Raw genomic sequence first — 22,087 nt, 5'->3', positions numbered from 1 at the left:
GTGAGCGGGTAGCAGCAATGCCACCTCTTTCTCTTGTTTTGCTTTTTTTCAGTGACAGGTGTTGCTTTCCCTGTGGTAGCCCCTTCTGGCAGAAAAGGCTTTGCCTCTCTTGCATTTCTGCCTGAAAGGCAGCACAGGGTCGCTATCTTGAGGAAAGAAATGTTGGCAACTGTAATAATTAGCCAGGCAAATGCTGACTTTTGGACACCTAAACCCGTCCTTAGTGACGGGAAAATTGGGAGATGGGGGAAAGGGTGTGTGTGTGTGTGTGAGTGAGAGAGAGAGAGAGAGAGAGAGAGAACATAAAACGTATAAGGTATATCTATATATGGCTGCTGTCCCCTTCATCCCTCCTTTTGGTTCCTCAGCATCAGCGGTCGCCGAGGAGGCGCCGGTGGAGGAGCGAAGCGGCCGTGTAGACGGGCCTGGGCCTAGGCTGAAGCGCCTGCGCGCCCCTCCGAGCGGCGGGGGGCGCTGGGGGCCGGCCCGGGGCGGGTTCTCCGGGCGGAGACAGGGCGAGGTGCGTAGGTCGCCACGTCGGCAGGCGCCGAAGGAGCAGCTTCCACAGCAACGCGAGGGGAGCCCGAGTTCGCTCCGCGGTGGGGGAAGAAGCTGCTGCTGTTGCCGCCGCCGCCGGAGAGGAGAGGGGCGAGCGGAAGATCCCTCGGCCAGGCAGGACGGAGGTGAGCCCGAGACGCGGCCTAGTCAGCCGCCGAAAGAGGGAGGCGAGGAGGGCTGGGCAAAAGCATCTCCCCCCCCTCCTCTATGGGAGAAAAGAGGGGTGCGACCCCCCTCCACCTCGCCCTACCCTTAAGGGGTCTCCTGTCGCCCTCCACCCGTGGACTCTGGGGAAGGGGGGGACAAGGCAGGAGGGAAATGGGGGGCACAGAATGACACCCCCCAAGGGTGGCTTAGGAAGGGGAGCTCGTAACTGAATGGCAGGGTGTAGACAAATGGCCAGAGGGAACCAGTTTTGAACAAGGACGCCCACAGACGCCGCCTCTTTTCCTCCGCTCCCCAAACTGCAGCTTTTCGGGGTACGCGAGGAAAACGGGGGGGGGGCGCGGGGGGCAGTCTGGAAAATAAAAGAATGTCCGTTTCGTTCCAAAATAAACAAATGCAGTTGGGTTTTTGCCTTGGAACGGTTGTTCTTCTTTCCTGCTCTGGATAAACGGTTTACAAGGCAGCCCCCCACCCTCCAAAACCGTGTTTTCTCCGAATTAAGTCCCGCTGTGTTCAGTGGAGCTGACTCCCCAGGTAAGCGTGCACGGAATAGCAGCAGCCTTAAAAGCTGACCTCCTAAAATGGCCAGATGTAGGTCGTCGTGGAGCAGGAGAACTTGGGATGCGTGAGAGGGGAATCTGTGCAAAGTATCAGAAGCTCCCCGTCTTGTCTTTGCATATAGACATTTGCCATATATGATGTCCACCAGCCTTCCCTAGAGAGCCTGTTTGTGCAGTTCTGTTTACAGCTTGAATGGAGCGCGGGGGAGGGGTGGCAGCGGGGGATTGAGGAAAGACGTTAATTCACAGTAGAATTTGCTTCTGAGTGCAGATGGCATGAGAATCTGTAAATGGAGGAGGGGGTGGTGGTGTGGGGGGGGGTGGTTGTGGCAGGGGGGGAGAAGGCGGGGGTTTCCTGCCAGTGCTGTTCTGGCAGGAGACTTGGAGCACCTTCTCTATTAGAAAGGAGCACCGTGTTCAACGTGGAAGAGCCCTTTAGAGGGCGGGCCAAAGAATCCAGGCAGCAGCACGTCAACAGCTGCATGGTTCCAGGTTACATCTCTCTCTCTCTCTCTCCTGCCACGTCACTGCTGTGATATAGATCCGTGATTTTTTCCTTGTGTCTTCAGGGTTCCCATTTAAAGCTTCCTGCAGCAGAAAGTAGTAATGCTCCCAATCTGCCATTTACAGGCCTGTTCTCAGCTTGTTTTTCTGCTTCTTTCTCTCCCAAGACTCCTTTGACTTGATGTACCTAGTGCTGTTCCTGAAAGTTTCTGCTCCATAAACCTTTAGTGCTAGATTCCTGGCCAGGCTTATTAAACTGTCTAACCATTCATGCAAGGCTCCATTTGTGTGAGTCCCAGACCTAGAGAAGATTGATAGGGGACATGATCTTCAAATATCCGAAGGGCTGCCCCATAGACTGGAAAACAAAGATTTGACCTGCCTTAAGGGACAGCGTAGCACAAGCTCTAATTGGCTTAAGTTACTGGAAGGTAGATTTTGGTGGAAAATTAGAGGAAACTTAATGATGTTAAGAGTGGTTTCACAATGAAACAAATTACTCAGAAACATGATGTGACTCCCTTTCTTGCTGAGGATTCTCTGATGGTGGATTTCCTGCATGAAGCAGGTATTTGGACTAGATAGCCTACAATACCACATCTTACTCTATGATTATCTCACCATCTGGATAATGCCCTTAGAATCATGGAATTGTAGGGTCGGATTGCACCCTGAGGGTCAGCTAACCCAACCCCTGCAATGCAAGAATCTCAACACACAATCCCTCATCCAGTTTGAAACCATACTGGACCCTGCTTAGTTTGCAAGTGTGCTAGCAGTTATATGTCTGCACCACTAGGAGATGCTTACTTCAGCTTTTGCTATTCTAAACCCAGAATAGACAAGCTTTATTCTCCAGAAGGCTGTGGGATAGAGAGCGGCTGGAAGTACATTCTGTTGCTCAACACCCCACACAGTGCTTTATTATAAAGTCTGAGTAACTATTAGCCAAAGCGTTTCTTTGGGAGAAAGGGAGTAGAACTATGGAAATTTTTAATAATACATGTAATTTGTTTGGGTAGAATTCAATGGAGAATTGAGGTGGTGGTGATTTGGCCAGCAGATTCCCCAGTTAGCAATAATTGCTAAACCACATTCTTCTAGACGGTTGCTATTTTCAGGTGCGATTCAGTCACATAACTGCACATTCAGGTTGCACAATTATAGTTGATTTGACTTTCTTGCCTAACAATCCCACTTATTCGACTTTTTGTGACAAGGGAAGTGATGGGAAAACCACAATTCTCTCTCCCCCCCCCCCCCATTTGCTTTTCTTCCATTCTTTCTTTTCTGGGACACTAAAGTACATCATACACTTCAATGGTTATACAACCTCCCTTTTCTCTTGATTTTCCGGGCATGTGGGGAGGCTGAGTACTACTAACTGAACTCCCTGTGCTTCCCCATAGTTAAGCAGCTTGATAGATGCCCACAGAGATAGAGTGTAGGAACTTGTTTATTAAAGCAGTACATTTTAAATTATGGCTAAATGGAAAACTTGCTCTGGGGCATCCTGAGTCGCCTTTCTTAGATGTTCAAAGCTTTGCATTAATTATAGTTCTTTAAAAACCACATAAATAACTTGCATTTCTTCAGGCCATTGTGTGTTGCAGCTGAGATTTAATTGACATTCTGAGAAGTCTATTGTACAGTATATAAATGTTAATAAGCATGTTACTTTCCTAGGTTTTCATATAGGAAACCACAGTAGGACTTTTGAATACAGAAACAGTTGGTAAGTCTTGGTTTTTATATATATTTAGTTTTAAGTATTTTTTTTAATAAATAATTTTTATTAACCAACCAATCAAATCAAATCACATCACATAAATTCCGAATTACAAAGCCGAACTTTAAATTTTGGTTGAGGGGACCCATATTTCAAGTTCCGAGGGGGGATTCCGATCATCTTCTTGCTGCTGCGTTAATATCCACAAATCTGTCCAAATAATATTCATAATTCTATCCAGTCTTATCTTGCTGTTTCTATTTAGTTTTAAGTAATTGTAGGTGTACCGTAAGTAGACACTGAGAAACCTAAATGGGTGCAGAGGGGATCAAGAGAGTACAGTCATACCTCGGGTTGAATATGCTTCATGTTGAGCGCGTTCGAGTTACGCTCCGCGGCAACCCGGAAGTAACGAAGCGGGTTACTTACGGGTTTTGCCGCTCACGCATGCGCAGACGCTCAAAATGACATCACATGCATGCGCAGAAGTGGCAAAAAGCGACGCGTGCGTGCGCAGACGTGCCATCGCTAGTTACGTTTGCTTCTGGATGCAAACGGGGCTCCGGAACGGATCCCGTTCGCATCCCAAGGTACCACTGTATTTGCCAATGACAGATGCCACCTAACTTTGCAGGAAAGCATTGGAGACAGGGGTGATTCTGACCTCGCTTCTGCATTTGCCACCACCAGCCCTCAAAACATGGCCTGCTGCAAGGTTGCAAATGTGCACTTCTCTCAGCTGTTGGATAATATCCCATCAGTATAGGAAAATGCAAGGGCAGAAGAGTAAAGCTGTGTAGGAAGTCCAGGGAGGAAGGCAAAGGCAGGGAATGTTCATAAAGGTGCAAGTCCATTCCAAACGTTGGCATAGAATTAATGTTATGCATTTTGTGTAGAATGTGGTCTTGTATTCAGCTGAATATTTGCAGGGAGGCAGTTTGCAGTGTAGTGACAATACATCAATCCTGATTTCTTAATTTACAGTGGTGCCTCGCAAGACGAAAATAATCCGTTCCGCGAGTCTCTTCGTCTAGCGGTTTTTTCGTCTTGCGAAGCAACCCTATTAGCGGTTTAGCGGATTAGCGCTATTAGCGCTATTAGCGGCTATTAAAGGCTTAGCAGCTTAGCGGCTAAAAGGCTATTAGCGGCTTAGCGGCTAAAAGGCTATTAGCGGCTTAGCGGCTTAGAAAAAGGGGGGGGGGTCTTGCGAAGCAAGCCCATAGGGGAAATCGTCTTGCAAAGCAACTCAAAAACGGAAAACCCTTTCGTCTAGCGGGTTTTTCATCTTGCGAGGCATTCGTCTTGCGGGGCACCACTGTATTTCAGAATACTCTACTAATTAACCCGGTCAAAATAGTTTGTTATGCATATTGTTGTGTTCACCTTACCTGTAAATATGAAGAAAAGTACCCTGCTGCAAACATTTAAGATACTGAAAAATCACTCATAAAACAATAATCTGGCCAGTTTGCTCACTTGTTTTACATGGTTGTTGTATAAACCATATACTGTGGATGAGGAAAGGAACTGAGGATGGCTTGCCTCAGGTTGCATCTGGTGTAGGGATGAGGCTCTCCAGATGTTGCTGGACTACAACTCCCAATTCCCATCATTGGCTACACTGGCAGGGCTCACAGGAGAGTGGATTCTAACATCTGGACGGCTGCAGATTCCCCACCCCAGACCTTTTGTCATGGCAGAGGCAAGATTTGAACCAGGAACTCTCTGGCTCACAGCTTGGGCTCTTAGCCTATACACTATACAAACGGAGGGCCTATTTACACATTTTTACTATATTGATATTGGGGAAATTGTTTTCAGTAAAATAACTGAGAGACAGATTTTGTATGGGATACCACTTCATGTCAGAAATGCCATTAAATCTGCTTTTATACTATCACACATGATGGATGGACACACACCTACTTATGGTGAAAGTCCCAGTAGATGGCAGAGTTCCCTGAAAAAATGGGCTTATGCACATTTGTTGCATATGGTGATGTGTAGATAGGCAACATGCAGCTTTCCACAGGAAGGGCCATGAAGGACACATGTGCAGCAGCTCCCAAATGTTTATATTTTAAGCTTTTGGTTCAACCTTCCACCTTGTGCCTATACACTGATAGAAACTTGGATGATTGCAGGAGCCTTGACTCTTTTAGTATATGGTTCATTTGGCACCCCCAGAATAAGTATGAATCTACAAAATTGTGTGTGTATGTGTTTTTACAATTTAGCGTCTGTCATTTCAGTTGAAATCTGAAGTTGCACAATAACAGCAAGGGCACACATATTTATGTGTATCATCCATTAAAATGCTTGTCTTCCTCCTTTGGGTGGTTCTCAAAGATGTGGATACTTGTTTGTTAAACGTATATGATTTAAAGATTAGCCAGTGAAGTGTTGCTTCACTTGAAAAAACACTCCAGAATGTTTTGGACATATTTTTTTATAAGGACACACCAACCTTTCTTTTACTTCTGGAAATTTCTTATATTATTAATTTCACTGGATACGTACTGTTTTTGTATCTGTTGATTTGACCAGTGTTTATAATTGTAGACTGCTGTTTAATAATAAGGGGAAACAAGGAGAGAACTTGTGCTGGTCATCTTGAAGCTACACAGCAAGGCGTTAAATAGGTATGTACTTTATATGTTGTGTAAAATATTTATATTTAATACTACTTGTTTAATTCTAGTGCTGCATAATGCTTCTTAAACAAACGTAGTGTACTTGACACTTATCTACGTGTTAGCTGCTTAATTTTGGTAATTTAATTATTTTTGTCCTGCATTTCTTCTAAAAGCCTAAAACGGAATGTTCAGTTCTGCTTAAATGATAAAAATTCGTCATTGACTTTGGGAAGTGAATTACAGATACAATGAGAATAATAAACCCTGTTATTCAGCACTGAATATGTACACTTCTAAAATGTGTGCTACTTCCAAAATAGCAACTTTCAAAGAAGCTTTTTAATACTACAGTGGGTACCTCGGTAAGAACTTTGCTTCAGGATGAGAACAGAAATTGTGCTTTGGCGGCGCGGCGGCAGCGGGAGGCCCCATTAGCTAAAGTGGTGCTTCAGGTTAACAAGTTTCAGGTTAAGAACGGACCTCCAGAACGAATTAACTACTTAACCCAAGGTACCACTGTACTGTATTCTAAAGACAGGAAATAGAGATTAATGCTATAGCCAATTAAAACTGTAAGAGATATGTGGCTGGAATGTGGCCAATACAGTAGTGTTAATACCACATCTCTTGGCAAAACTGTATCTGATCTCACTGACCCTAATTAAGGACTGGGAAATTAATAAGGCAACATGTCCTGCATGGCATTATTGAACTAACTCTGTTAGATGGTATTACTTGGCTGCCTTCCTTTTAAATGCTTCCGACTGGTAACCTTGTATGGTATGAGGGGGAGGCGTCTGACACCTTTATTTTAAACTTACTTAATTGGAATTAAGACCTACTGACTTCCGCAGAACTTGTCTTAGCAGATATATTTAGCATCATGGTATAGTTCTGATCTCTCTCTCACACATTTAACTGTATGTTTCACATTAAAATAGCAAGCAGGCATTTAAAAACTAGATAACTTAAAATGTGTCCCTTTTAATTAATTAAAGTCAACAAAATTTATATACCACTTAATTGTAAATAAAACCTCTAATAATATTTATTTGTTAAAATTGTCAATAAAAATCAAAGTTAAAAAATCAAAATTATGACTAAAACCCTCAGTTAAAAATATACATTATAAGTTAAAATTCCAGATTAAAATACATGTCTGGGTAGGCTCACCTAACAAAAAGGTTTTTAGCAGGTTCTGAAAGGAATACAGCACCTGCCTAATGTCAGTGGGAAGGAAATTTCAGAGTGTGGGAGTTGCCATGCCAAAATATTTTTTCCTTACAAGTGCAGATTGTATATTATTCCACAGATCAGAGTGGTTGAATGGGCATGTATGGGGTAAGGTCATCCTTTGAGTAAACTGCTACTAAGCTGTTAACACTTTGAACTTGGTCCAGTAACAAATCTGCATCTGGCGCAGACATCTGAGCAGGAATGTTATATATTCACAGGATCTCATTCCATCAGCAGTTGATAAATATTTGCACTTGAGGTTGAGCTTGTCCTGGTGATTTTAATATTAATAGCCCATCAAAGTCCAAAAGTCAGTTCATTCATTAGTTCAGCATTTTTAAAAATAATTTTTTATTAAGACTTTAAACAAAACATATTATCTTAAAACATATCATCCTTAATTCCCCCCCATTTCCCTCTCCCTCCCGTAAAACAACCCCCCCTCCCCACCCCCCCTGTTCCAATCTCCTCAGTTCCTCAGTTCCAATCTCTGGTTTCTCTATGAATGCTATTCTCTGCATGTTACAAATTTGTATAGATCCTTAATTTGTCTAGCTGTTTGTTATCAATAAAAAGTTTGTGATTGTTTATTCAAAACCTGCCAAGGAGTCCAATTCACTTTGTTGCGTCTTTAAGTACTTTGTAAAAGGTTCCCATTCATCTTTAAAGTCACAGTTGTCCTTGTCCCGTAGTTTATGTGTAGTTCAGCATTTTTTAAAGTGTAGCAATGTAATCTACTACAATGGCACACCACTAAATCAACTTCTTTTGTTTTTGCATTTTCTACTTGTTCAATATCCATGCAACCTCAACTCTTCCCTGTTTATTGAAAAACTATATAAATGGTTGGAATTAAGAACTGTGAGGTTCTGCTAGCATCCAGGAGTCCATAACTTTTGCTGGGCTTGGTAACATTCATTGTATTTGGTTGCCAGCAAGACTGTCTCCTGTGTCCCTTTTGTACCCATTGCCTTCTGAGTGGGCTTTACAGGGGAAGAGTATCAGGAGCTGTGTGTATAGGAAACCCTTTCCCTCAAACCCATGACCCTGAAGATATGTTCAAGCACAGGGCATCCTATTACCTATTTGGAAAACATGCACTTTGCCTCCAGTGGCTGCCAATGTGTTTTGTTCTGGGGTGTTTTTTGTTTTGTTTTGAAAGCTTGCCATTGCTAGGGTGGAGTTTACCAGACGTTTTCAATTCTTGACTGTTCAAATCAAATTTATTGTTGCCCCGATAACCATATTTGAGGATCCCTGCCAATGTGGCTACCCACTGGATTTTCTTGCTGAAGAGAGACCTGTTCTCAGCATAATTCTTACATCATTTTTATTAAGTCGTAGGGAAACATTTATTTATTTATTTATTTATTTATTTATTTATTTATTTAAAAGCATTTCTAAACCGTTTAAAATTTTAAATCTCCAAGTGAACAAAAATACACAAAAGCCCCCAGTAAAATAGTATCATAAATGCAAAACTCTAGTAAGGGCCCAATATTATTGGTCAGGGAAAGACTAAGCAAAAAAGTTTTATCATTACAAGATGCCTGAAGCAACTGATGGAAGATGTTTCATGTATGGTAGAACCTTTCTCCGTGAACTAAAAAAATCAGCTTGCTGAACAGGAGATCTTGAATAGGGTGCCAATATCTGGGTAGACTTGTCTGAATGAATACAGTGGTACCTCAGGTTAAGATATTAATTTGTTCTGGAGGTCCGTTCTTAACCTGAAACTGTTCTTAACCTGAGGTACCACTTTAGCTAATGGGGCCTCCTGCTGCTGCTGCGCCGCCGCCGTGCGATTTCTGTTCTCATCCTGAAGCAAAGTTCTTAACCCGAGGTACTATTTCTGGGTTAGTGGGGTCAGTAACCTGAAGCATCTGTAACCTGAGGTACCACTGTATTGCCTAATCCAGGGGTCTGCAACCCGCGGCTCCGGAGCCGCATGTGGCTCTTTTACACCTTTGCCGCGGCTCCGGGGTGGATACTAGCGAGGGGAGGAGGCGCATTGTGCACCCCGACACTCCCCACTGTGGCGGGCGCTGTACTGGCTGTGACGTCGCATGGGTGCAGTGCGTGCGTTAGTCACGCACCGTCCCGACGTCGCCTTCCCGCCCGCTGTCAGATCGGACATTAAGGTAAGAAACAATATATGCAGTGTTATATTTGTTTTAAATGTCGCAGTGGTTTTGCGGCTCCCAGTTGTTTTTTTCTTCGGAAACGGGTCCAAGTGGCTCTTTTTGTCTTAAAGGTTGCAGACCCCTGGCCTAATCTGTAGTAAGGAAGGCTGACTCTTCAATTTGTGAAGTATAATTTGTGCAGTATAATTCTTGACAGTAAAGTACTGTTGTTAGAAAGTGAGACAAAGTTGCCTGTTCCTCAAGTAAGGAGCTATTCTGGCAGTTTTGTGCTCTTTGAATGGCTGCCCGTGGTAGCTTTTTTTATACTGATTCAGTATATCATGTACAGTGGTGCCTCACAAGACGAAATTAATTCGTTCCGCAAGTCTCTTCGTCTTGCGGTTTTTTCGTCTTGCGATGCACGGTTTCCCATAGGAATGCATTGAAAATCAATTAATGCGTTCCTAGGGAAACCGCCTTCAGACCAGGTCCGGGGACAGTCTGTCCCCCGACCTCTTCTGAAGGCTGGGGGGGGGGGGGACAAGGGCTTTTCTTCCCACTGCCAGCCTTCAGAAGGCTGTTCTGAAGGCTGGCGGTGGGAAGAAAAGCCCTTCTTCCCACCTCCTGCCCCGCAAGCTCCGGGGACAGGAGGGCTTTGCTGCCGACCGCCAGCATTTTAAAAGCCCCTGCTGTCCCGGGGCGATTTTAAAATGCTGGCGGGCGGGAGCGAAGTCTCCGCTGCCCCGAGGAGATTTTAAAATGCTGGGGGTCGGCAGCGAACGCTTCGCTCCCGCCCGCCAGCATTTTAAGATCGCCCGGGGCAGCGGAGAAGTCTCCGCTGTCCCGGGAAGGCAGGCGGGGGGAGCAAAGACTTTTGCCCCCGCCTGCCTTCAGAAGAGGTCCAGGACCTCGTTCCGATGCCCGGCGGCGGGGTGAGAGGTTCCCGCCCCCCCCCCGCCTCGGAGCAGCGTTCCGAAGCGGGGCGGCTGGGGCAGGTGTTCCCGCCCCCCCGCCCCGCTTCGGGGCAGCGTTCCGAAGCGGGGCGGCTGGGGCAGGTGTTCCCGCCCCCCCCCGTCCCGCTTCGGAGCAGCGTTCCGAAGCGGGGCGGCTGGGGCAGGTGTTCCCGCCCCCCCCCGCCCCGCTTCGGGGCAGCGTTCCGAAGCGGGGCGGCTGGGGCAGGTGTTCCCGCCCCCGCCCCGCTTCGGGGCAGCGTTCCGAAGCGGGGCGGCTGGGGCAGGTGTTCCCGCCCCCCCGCCCCGCTTCGGGGCAGCGTTCCGAAGCGGGGCGGCTGGGGCAGGTGTTCCCGCCCCCCCGCCCCGCTTCGGGGCAGCGTTCCGAAGCGGGGCGGCTGGGGCAGGTGTTCCCGCCCCCCCGCCCCGCTTCGGGGCAGCGTTCCGAAGCGGGGCGGCTGGGGCAGGTGTTCCCGCCCCCCCCCGCCCCGCTTCGGGGCAGCGTTCCGAAGCGGGGCGGCTGGGGCAGGTGTTCCCGCCCCCCCCCACCCCGCTTCGGAGCAGCGTTCCGAAGCGGGGCGGCTGGGGCAGGTGTTCCCGCCCCCCGCCCCGCTTCGGGGCAGCGTTCCGAAGCGGGGCGGCTGGGGCAGGTGTTCCCTCCCCCCCGCCCGGCTTCGGAGCACCGGGAGAAGCGATCTCCCCGCAGCCCCTTGCTTCAAAAGAGGTCCGGGGGCAGCGGGGAAGAAGCGCTGCGCTTCCCGCTGCCCCCGGACCTCTTTTGAAGCAAGGGGCTGCGGGGAGATTGCTTTTCCCCGCAAACCCTTGCTTCAAAAGAGGTCCGGGGGCAGCGGGAAGCGCTTCCCGCTGTCCCCGGACCTGGGGCTGCGGGGAGAAGATCGCTTCTCCCCGCCGCCCCTTGCTTCAAAAGAGAAGACCCGCTGTCCCCTGGGCAAGCTTCGTTTTGCGAAGCAAGCCCATAGGGAAATTCGTCTTGCGAGGCAACTCGAAAACGAAAAAACCTTTCGTTTTGCGAGTTTTTCGTCTCGCGAGGCGTTCGTCTTGCGGGGTACCACTGTATTATTCTTTATTCCATTCAGTGATGTTTTTGTTTGTTTTTTAAACCAATGCAGGCTGGATTGGCAGGTTTGTGCTTAACTTAGCACAATGTGAAAACTGCCATTGCTGGCTCTTGAACATCGGATTGTAGCACTCATATAATGTCATTATATTGGATTGGCACGGCAGTTGGTACAACCCAACTGGCTGTTGTAGCAAGTATTAGGATGAGGCTGTACATGTTCTTTCCTATTTTAAAGGGAGGTGAGTGGAAGATTGACTTGTGCCTATATTGTAAATGAGAACTCGGTGGTTGTTTTTCTCCCACAGGCAATAATGAACCAAACAGACAGAAATGAACAAGATGTCCCTGCATATCTTAATGAGGAGCCACCAGAAGGTAAATTTCAATAACAAGTTTACCATGGTTCTGTCAGCTTCAAGGTTTTGGCTACAACCCTATTTGTCCCTGTGTTTCCTGGGTGTAAGTGCCATTGAATCCAGTGAGACTTACTTCTCAGTAAACTTGTAAAAAAGAAGAAGAAATATTTGTATGTTACAGTGCTAAAGGATTTCATCAAGCCTACTTCAGAAAATGATTGCTCTTAGTGCTGAGGAGCCGAGCAATGCAATGTGGGGGCTGAAATGTAGTCCATCTATTCATTATTAATCAGTTATTTACTAAATTGTGAATAAGTTTCCCTCTTATGAACTTATTTCAATTTCAAGACTATAGCTGACTCTGCAAAGAAAATCACACACTTTTTATTTATTTATTTTATGTTTAAAATTGTGTTTGCCCATGCTCACACAGTGTGCTTCACAGCTGAGGAGGCATTGGGTTTTTAACAACCAGGTCCAGCTCTTAGCATCTTATCTTCCCTGGCATATGCTTTTTGGTAAATTCCGCAAACCTTTGATTCCCAAAACACTGCTGATTCCTCCCTGCTATGTATGTATGGATGGTGTTGTTTTGGCTGTATAAGGATCCACATTCAGAGAATGAGATGCTGTTAGTGTATAGGACAGCACAGAAGCTGTACATGCTTATATGCCAATAAATCCTGTTTTATTTCTTGCATACCTTGGCCTATTGGTTTCTCTTATGTTCCTGAATTTCTATTTTAGGCTGCGTATGTCTTGCTATTACCAACTTATTGGTTTAAATGAAATTTAGGAACTTATTTCTTGCATAGTTTGTCTTTTCCAATAGGCTTGAGTTTCACAGTGGTCAATTCCATTTTATTTCATGGACTTGTGTGCTTCATAGCATGTGGTTCAGAAATTCAGATAACTTAGACACTTTTCACATAGAGAATTCATCTTATAAAAACTGAAATTCACAGGCTTCTGAAAGGAGTGATCACCTAACTGATCTGTCAACCACTGTTAGGCTTTCTCGTGACTCCTCTGCAGTACTTAGATACACAATCAGGTTTAAGTGGTTGTTAATACTGGACTGTGCAGTTCTTGAGCATACTTTGACTTTAGTCACTCTCAGTAGCAACAGTTGAGTAATGCCTATCATCACCATCATCATCATCATCATCATCATCATCATATAACAAGGGTGTGGAAAGAATTATCTCTCATTTCTTAGTGATTATTTTAGAGCTTACAGTCATTGTGTTGGCATGATGGTAGCTGTGTTCTCTGTACTACACGGACAAGCAGCTATCAGCATGGGAGTTGACAGTAGAAGTGAGACTTGTGGGTGCTCTGGAGAGCCAGTAATCTACAAAATGTTATGTCTGGAAGCACCCGATTATTCTACTGCTCTGAACCTGTTTAAGTCTGGTAAAACAAGAAAAAAATGGTGTTAATTCAGACCTATGCAGAAGCAAGTCCCATTGAGTTCAGTGGAATTTACTCCCAAGTAAATGTATAAAGGATTCTAGCCTATTCTTTTCTAACATGGCATTCAGAGTTTGGCACTTAGGGGGTGTATCCAACATTAACCATACACAGAGTAGATCTTTTAAGGCAGGCATGGTCAAATGTGGCCCTCTAGCTGTTTTGGGACTACAATTCCCATCATCCCTGACCTCTGGTCCTGTTAGCTAGGGGTGATGGGAGTTGTAGTCCCAAAACAGCTGGAGGACCAAGTTTGGCCATCCCTGTTTTAAGGGTTGGGTATATGAGCTACTTCCCAGTGGGGAACTGGCATGCACATCTGGAAGAAGCCTGGAAATGACATTGAGGCATTAAAAATAAGGAAACATCCTGGCTCCTGATTATCTGAGGGAATGTTCCTTCCTTACTATATTTTGAAAGGCAGGTCAAAACCTTTCTTTTCCAAAGAGAATTATGAAAATGGTTAAACCCTAGTTCTTCCCAAAGCATACACAATATGCAAGCAAATCATAACCAAAGGTTGCAGGATTCCTTAGAGAGGAAATCAAGGACGAGGCCATTTGTAAAAGTAGGTTTGGGTTAGACAGAATCTTCCATGTGCTCCTGAAAGGTTCTGAGACTCTGGAAATTTGTGTTATCCCCCCCCCCCCCCCGAATAAGCACTGCTCCAGTTTATTTACAAGACCGAAGTCAGGAGACAACACCTTGATAAAGGAAAAAAGTGGCGCAAGTTTAACAATTACGCAAAATATTTTAATATCTTTTTTGAAAATGTTATCCTTTTTAAAAAAAACTTGCAATGGCTTCTTCCAACAGCCATCCCATAGAATGCTTATAGTCCATGTGGTATATGTCATGGTAGAAGGGTCTGCAATTGTTTGTCTTAAAAACATTAAAATATGATTTGAACATTTTACTCTCTCTCTCCTTCTCAGATTCATTAAAAGATCATCCACAGCAGCAGCCCAGCATGCTTTCTCGTGTGACTGGTGGCCTCTTCAGCATAACAAAGGGAGCTGTCGGTGCCACAATTGGTGGTGTAGCATGGATAGGAGGGAAAAGCCTAGAAATGACCAAAACAGCAGTAACAGCCGTGCCTTCCATGGGAGTAGGATTGGTAAAAGGAAGTGTGTCTGCTGTGACAGGAGGTGTTTCAGCTGTAGGATCTGCTATCACAAGCAAAGTGCCTTTAACAGGGAAGAAGAAGGATAAGTCTGACTAAAAGAAAGAGCAACTGAGGCCAAGGAAGTTGCTTCTGTGGTTGTGGAATCTGCAGAAATGGACTGCTACAAAACCACAGGTCTTAAGACTCCTATAAAGAGCTTTGTGAATGACTTTCACCTGAAAGGGACAAGAGCCGTGTGATACCCCAGTGTCTGGAATTTCATTTAAAACGATAGATTTCTTCAAGCACTCATCTGTGAAATGTTACACTTGATGAACATGGAATCAAGTACATGGATCTGAAAGGGTAGCTCACATATGAATATTCACTGTAGATCTATTTTGCAGTCTTGAACTAAAAATGTGAAAATGAAAATGGAGGGGATGACCTAGCAAAAGGTGAAGCACTTTGAAGTCCTGTTGGTCCCAATGGGAAGAGCTAAAGCCTGTGCTTACCTGCCCCTTTAGGATCAGTTGAACATCAAAGTGCTTTAAATATTGGCTAGATCATGTCCTCAGTTGGTAACTTCTATAGTACCATAAATATATTGATGTTCTAGCTGCAAGCCTATGGCGTCTGTATTTTTTTTTTATAAAGAATCATTGAACTGCTTAAAGGGTCTTCATATATCTTTGCTTTTTGAACCTATTTTTATACACTCTATAAACTCTGAATGGTGACTGCATTCACTCTGTGTGTGCATGTGTGTGCGTGCGCCTCTATATATATGTAGTTGTGTGGTATACCAATCTAATCATTCATGCCTTACGGTGAAAAACAATCTATTTTTTCTTAGTGACTGGAAGGATTTTGTAATTTCCCTCATTTCAATGCAGTCTGTGAAAGAAGCTTTACTTTTTTAACACTGTTCATACTGACTGAAGAGAAGACTGCTAAATCTCAGGTGTAACTTGCTGGTTTCCAAACCCCCACCTCAAAATGAAAACTCCTTTGTGCTGTTAGTTTGTTTAAACGGAAGTGTATGTCCAAGTTTACAGTCCATACATTACTGGATAACTTCTAGCTTAGAATAAAAACACTTTTTGTGGCTTCTAGTCCAACAATACAAATGATTCTAAAACCCGCTTCTTGAACACTGTCATGAATTCAACAGCAGCTGCAGCTATGCATCATTTGTTTCAGTGTTGCAGATGAAAATGAGTAGAGTCTGTGCAGCAGCCCTGGTTGATGGGTTAGACAATACCATTTTCACTATGAAAACATAGACCTTCCTAGAATTTGCACCTCAGTAGGTAGTTTTGCTGAAAATGGGGGCGGGGGGGGGGATGATGACAAAATAGCACTGAAGACTGGCAAGGATAAAATCCAAGTGATTAAAAATAACTAGGTGACTTGCATAGAAATTAATTTAACACATACATTTTCAAGGTTTCCTGAGCAACATGTAGATTTATCATTTGTTCTCTTGCTCCTAATTCATAATCCATTAACTGCAAAGTAGCCCTCAAATTAGTGGACTGTAATGCGGGTTAATGGGGTTCATGCCTTGCAAATTTCATTTGGAAACTCTTCAGCGTGTTCTTGTTGACTTTGTAGTGTTTTTGGTAGTATAAAGATGGCTGAGGTACACATGAAAATTCTGTATGCTGCATTTCCTAAAATGTATGTGTTAAAATCAAGAAAAAGCTAAGCACCTGAGCTCCATTGATTCTAATTCTAAACAGTAGATTAATGTTTTTCATTTTTGTTTTGTTTTGCTGACAGCCAAAAGCCATTGTTTGTCAAAAATCACTTATTCTAGTTTCTAGAATTTTGTGCATTAAACAGTCTGATATAAATGATCCAGCTGTTGCTATCTATTTCAGCTGCCAAGGGAAATGACAGTAGCTTAAGTGGTAGAACACATCCTCTGCCTGCAGGTTTAACCCTGATTTCTCTTGCTAAAAAAATAAATTATGTAGCAAGGCTGGGAAACATCTGTACTCAAGACCATGGGGGGAGCTGTTGCCAGTCAGAGAAGACAATGCTGGAACAATGGTAAGGCAGCTTCATAATATTTTATTTAAAATATTTCTATACATCAAACTTTTGTAAAGGGTGAGAGAACAGAATTCTTCAAACCCAGAATGTGATACATCAAACCATCCCAACATAAGGATTTTATCACCGCTACTCTCTGAATAAGTGTTTTTCGGGGAGCTGAATTAAGACAGCAAAAGACTGTAAGAAGCCCATGGCTATATGAGAGCTTAAAAGGAGCTCTTCATCTGGGATACCTTGACTAGCATGATTGCAGATATTGAAAAATTTCAGTTTACTGCTCCATGCTGTTCAACCACACTCTAACAAAGATTCCTAAAAGCATTTATTAAAGCAGAAACATCCAATTCCTTTTTGTTAAGGACCTTTGTAAAAAACATTCTGAGTGTCTTCCAGGTGTTTGACTTTTAATTGGTTTGTATGTGGATATTATTTTTAGAATGAGTAGCCAGACTGAAACAAAGAGATAGAATATAGAAATATTTAGACTTAAAATCCTGTAGAAATTAATTGCCATTCAAGGTGGCAACCCTCCACTGAGGGTCTTAAACTGTAAATGAGATATTGTGATCACAGGGTTGTCTGGTTACATATGCTTAGTCCTACTGGGAATAAAAGAAAGGTAACGTGCAGAATTGATATGGCTGATTTTAAAAGCATCCTCGCTGATCCAAGCTTACTTAGTTCTCTCTGGTACTGAGCGCCTGTCACAACAACTAGTGCCCCTGCTTATTTTGTGTGCTTAATTATAAAAGCTTTCAAAAAAGTGAAAACCCAGGCTGGTTGTTGGATAGGAAGAGGAGTGCTTAGAATCCAAAAGACTCCCAGCACTCTTAAGGAGTGTGGCAATCCTAATAATAGGATGTTAAAATTATGCAACTGTGACACAGCAGGGCTATTTCCTTAAGGCATTGTTTTGAAAGCTTTTATTTGTCAACTTACTGAAAACTGATACAGAATGACCTGGTGGGTTTATTTTTCTTTTGGTTAGTTTCAGCAACACTGTTAACAGCAGCATCATTCAAGTTAAGTTTCTGATAAGATGGTGTCCAATTTGGTGGAGAAACTTGCAATCCCATTACTCACTGAGTTCCGTGTTTAAAAAAATTCATTTAAACTGAAAGAAGTAGGGTGTGAATAAAAGTCCATTTTGAGTATCAATCACATTCAGTGTTCTCCAAGTATTAAAAAGTCACACAAACCTCTTTCATCCCAAACTCCCATGTGGCATTCTTAAATACATTCCAGAAATTAATCTTCAATGTTTAAAGGAGCAACTGGATTAAATATTGGCCTCTCCTTTTTTTCTTGTATCTTTCCGTAAGTAACTTCAAAATCCTTTTTTGTCCCATTCAGGTATTCTAGAGTTCTGCCTTTTAGACTGTATCCTATGGCATCTAATTTTTTAATCCTATATTGCACTATTTCTGCTGACAGTTCTAACACCGCAGGTGTTTGTTTAATTTGGTCCACAGAAATTCCCACCTTCAATAGCCCCTCCAGTCTTTCTTCCAGAACTGGAACTGAGTAGTAGAGAAGGGCAGGGCATTTAATTATTAGCTCTTTTAATTCATGATCACTGCATTTGAAGATGTTCTTGGAGAACAGCAGGCTGTTCTGCATGCTACTAGGGTTAAGCTGAAAAACAAAGCCCTTCAGCTTGGATAGCAGACTCAAAACTTCAAAGTCAGTGAATTTGTTCTTCTGAAAAAACCCCAAATTTTCTTCAACAGCAGCCGAAGAATTTAACAAAATAAATGGGTTTTGACTCAGTAATTTCATCATCCAGTTCTTCATATTCTCCTGTGAACCTCCTAGCCTTATATAGTTACTTTGTAGGGTTTCTATCATATGCTTGTTCTTTGCAACAGGATTATAAAAAATATTTGATGCGCTTGTTAGGAGCCGGCTGATAACCGCATTTTTCAGTCCCAGATCTTTGAAGAAACTAATGTTGGCTTTCTGGTTTTCATAGTTTTTAACTGTAAAAAAGGAGTCTGGGAACCGTTTTATTAATTCAACTAGTTGTTTTTCATTTTGGCAGACTGATAACCACAATTCTCTCTGATAATGGATATCTGTAGGGCTACAAAGAATTGCCTCAGGACAACGTTCAAAAATATATGCCACAGAACTCTTGTCCGCTCCCATTTCTTGCAAAATCTTAGCTGTTTCCTTGACGTGCGTCACCTCTTTTGAGAGCACCCATGGCTTTAGCCTACGGATCTTCTTGATATCCACAGATAACTCATAGAGGCTTTGTACAGTGGCCTTGTTCTCTCCAGCAGCGACATCAGATGTATATCGAAAATGCAGTAAAAAGTTTCTGTTTTGTCTTTGATTCCATAAGGCTGAAAGAGCTGGCAACAGCAGGCGAGGCTGAGATCGCATAAATAGATTTGGAGCAACGTGGGTCATTTCAGTTTGTGATTTAGCACTATGTCTGAGAAGGCCTGAAAGAATGAAAGCATTTGAGATAATATTAATACTGTGCCTGTTCAACTTTTTTTTTTGGGGGGGGGGAGAACAAGAAAATCTTTTCCCCACTTAGGGGACTTCTGCTCCTGTTTAACAACAAACTTTCCAGGCTGTCATTATGCTCCACTCTGTGGCAGCTGCATTCAAATATTCATATTTAAATAATGGGCATGCTGTGAAGTACTTTGCACCTTCTGTCTCAGCCAGATATAAATGATAAACGACTGTTAATCTGTAGCAGAATTTATGTTAGTAGGTCAACAGAAACTTGCAATGCAAGAGGCCGGGTGCCTGTTGCTACACCTTCTGAGACTTAATGGGGGTAAAATAAAACCGCACGCTTTAACTGCCGGAGGACCAAGGAATGGATGGGAAAGCACAACCACCCGCTACATCTGTATGGTTAAGGTAAGTGCACCAGTCACCTTCAAACACCCATGACAGTTAAATCTATTTGTTTTCATTTTTTTAAAGGTCCCATTTCACAACCTTACTCTCGCCTATTTTGCGAGGCCTCTCTTTTTTCACCATCACAGAAGCAGGTCGCACTATGCTTGTGGCAAAACTTTAAAAGAGCTTCAGTCCCTTGAAGTACCATGGAGGTAGACATGTTACTGAAAAACCCTCCCCACAGAGGCTCCCCTATTGTACAACTTTTGTTATATGCTGAAGACGCACTTCTTTTTTATATTGATAGGAGTTTTTTTTGGGGGGGGGGTCAGTCTGGATGATGCCCCTCTAATCCTTAAGATCCTGGATCTGTGGAAGCTTGCCAAACCAGTTCCTTTATCTTTAATGGCTAGCCTTTTAAGCACCACAATCAGGACAACCAAATAAGTTACCCTTCTTGGAAATTGGGGTGACATGAATCAATATATTTAGGACGCATTCCAGTTGTGTCTGCTATGGGAGGACTGCTAAAATCGGGTTGTAAAGTCCGCTTATTTATTTCATTATTTTAAGGTTGGCCTAAGCAGGACCGGATTTAGGTTTGATGAAGTCCTAAGCTACTGAAGGTAATGGGGCCCTTTATATGTCCTTTGTCCTTTGTCAACAACAAATTGTCGCTGTTTTTTGTGTTGAATATATGCTATATGGTAATTTATGGACCTAATAGGTATGCAAAGCCATTTACACATAACAGAATATGTATTTTATCAAAGTAATTGTTGAACTGAAATGCAATTAAGAAGCATATTAATAGTAAAATAATTATTAAGCCCTAACTTAAAATGATTGGGGGCCCATTACTTACATCACAGGAGCCTACACAACACTAAACACTGTTGCTGTATGTAGGTTTGGGGTTTTTTTGGTCTTATATTTTGGAAATGTACATTCTGGGTTTTTCCCATTTTGGGGGCCCCCCAAGAGATTGGGGCCCTAAGCTATAGCTTGTTTAGCTGATACGTAAATCCGGCACTGCACTGGTGGCCAGGTGTGTGTCAAACACCGGACTGTCCCTTCCAGCGAGACTGTCCCTTCCAGCGAGAGATACTTACTAAATCGGAGCTCAACCCACACACCGCCCTTGCTGGGTGACCGTCTGTTTCCCTTCCGTAAAGCTGCTGCGGCCGGGCTTTGCTGCTGCCTCCGCCATTCCCTCCACACCAGGCCTCTGCGATCCCTTGGGCGCTTGACCTTGCACTGTCCCGTCCCGGATCCCCATCCTCAGTGCAGACCCCGCGCACGCGGCAGCTTCTCCGGGCCTGAAGCGCGACGGGAGATCCGGAAGCACAGCGAAGGGGCGCCTGCGTTTCCACCAATGGAGAGGCGGCAGTAACAGCCACCCGGGCACGCTTCTTGGCCATACCATTCATTGTGCGAGGCAGAGGGAAGGGTGTAATGCTGGCGGAGCGAACCATTTCCACTTTTGCAACTCGGGTTGGCGGCTGTGACAAGCCAGAGGAGTGATTTGAAAGGGATTTGTTGATGTTGTGATTTTTTAAAAGGAAAAATAACCACAAGACGAACGCACTGTTCCCTGCAACTACCCCTTTCCATAATAACCGCAAAGGACAGAAACACTTATTTGCAAAAGAGTGGGAGAAACTGAGATGCTTATTCACAGCATACATTTTTAAAGCACATTTCTACCACTTTTAACACTCATGGCTTTCCCCCAAGGAGTCCTGGGAACTGTAGTGTACGTAATGCCCAGCACCCTCAAAAAGCTATCGTTCCCAGGACTCTTCTGGGAGAGCTGTTTAAGTGAGCATTGGCACGGACTGACATTTATTCAGCAGCAAGTTTTGAAATTTGAAATGGTGCAAAGCGGACAATGGCTTCACCTGGACCGGTTAATTGATGAAACTCCCTTCATCTGATTGTCAATCTTGACTGACACCAGCACAAACAGAATACATTCCTTCCTGAAGCCACGAAGCACGCAGTTTAGTACGCAAACTAAACATAAAAGTAAATGTTAATGTAATTGCCTAATTTTTAAGAAGTAGGAGAGGTTCTTTTTAGGCTAGATAAGTAACGCAGTAGTCAAAATACTACAGGTATAGATTCTAATTATTATGAAAGCAACTTGCAGGAAACTGCATCACGTGGAAATCTTAAAAAGAAACAAAACTTTTCAGGTGTGGAAACATGTCATTAAAAGCACACTCAGGCAACACTAACACACCACCTTGCACTTAACGTCATAACAAGCACCATATGATTAGCAAATTACAGGGTTTGTTATACTCCTAGCTTTCAAAGACATTAGATGCTTTGGATTTCTTTCTTGCTTCATGGTACACGATGTTCTGCCAAGCCTTAGTACAGTACTTAGTGCAAAGAGAACTAGTGTGGTCAGGGCCGGATTTAGGTTTGATGAGGCCCTAAGCTACTGAAGGTAATGGGGCTCTTTATATGTCCAGCTGTCCAGCTGTCCTTTGGGAACAACAATTTGTCACTGTTTTTGAAATGCAATTAAGAAGAAGGATATTAATAGTGAAATAAAATTAAGAAGAAGGATATTAATAGTGAAATAATTATTAAGCTCTAACTGTATGTAGGTTTTATTTTATTTGTTTTTTATCTTATACAGTATTTTGGAAATGTACACCCAGGGTTTTT

At 43.7% G+C, this 22,087-nt stretch overlaps 2 protein-coding genes across 2 annotated transcripts; one reads left to right on the top strand and one right to left on the bottom strand.

The window, feature by feature from the left end:
• Positions 1 to 441: 441 nt before the first annotated feature.
• On the top strand, positions 442 to 16,338 carry TMEM263 (transmembrane protein 263). The gene is made up of 5 exons (XM_028747389.2): positions 442 to 683; positions 3,474 to 3,522; positions 6,079 to 6,158; positions 11,848 to 11,917; positions 14,307 to 16,338. Exons 4-5 carry the CDS (start codon positions 11,854 to 11,856, stop codon positions 14,591 to 14,593), a joined length of 351 nt encoding a protein of 116 aa, XP_028603222.2. The 5' UTR covers positions 442 to 683; positions 3,474 to 3,522; positions 6,079 to 6,158; positions 11,848 to 11,853; the 3' UTR covers positions 14,594 to 16,338.
• Positions 16,339 to 16,535: 197 nt separating this feature from the next.
• On the bottom strand, positions 16,536 to 20,815 carry MTERF2 (mitochondrial transcription termination factor 2). Its single transcript, XM_028747387.2, has 2 exons — positions 20,518 to 20,815; positions 16,536 to 18,990 (listed from the first exon to the last, which is right to left on the bottom strand). The coding sequence occupies exon 2, from the start codon at positions 18,953 to 18,955 to the stop codon at positions 17,789 to 17,791; it is 1,167 nt and encodes a 388-aa protein (XP_028603220.1). The 5' UTR covers positions 18,956 to 18,990; positions 20,518 to 20,815; the 3' UTR covers positions 16,536 to 17,788.
• Between the last annotated feature and the right edge of the window lie 1,272 nt (positions 20,816 to 22,087).

This window comes from Podarcis muralis, chromosome 10, assembly GCF_964188315.1.
Source record: "Podarcis muralis chromosome 10, rPodMur119.hap1.1, whole genome shotgun sequence".
In the NCBI taxonomy this organism is placed as follows: domain Eukaryota; kingdom Metazoa; phylum Chordata; class Lepidosauria; order Squamata; family Lacertidae; genus Podarcis; species Podarcis muralis.
The sequence above is the reverse complement of the archived record's forward strand: the minus strand, read 5'-3'. Positions and strand labels throughout refer to the sequence as shown.

Bases quoted from the DNA above. Each gene is read 5' to 3' on its own strand.
- TMEM263 (XM_028747389.2), top strand. From the start codon at position 11,854: ATGAACCAAACAGACAGAAATGAACAAGATGTCCCTGCATATCTTAAT. The intron at 11,918-14,306 runs GTAAATTTCAAT...TCTCCTTCTCAG, and splicing joins TAATGAGGAGCCACCAGAAG to ATTCATTAAAAGATCATCCA.
- MTERF2 (XM_028747387.2), bottom strand. From the start codon at position 18,955: ATGACCCACGTTGCTCCAAATCTATTTATGCGATCTCAGCCTCGCCTG.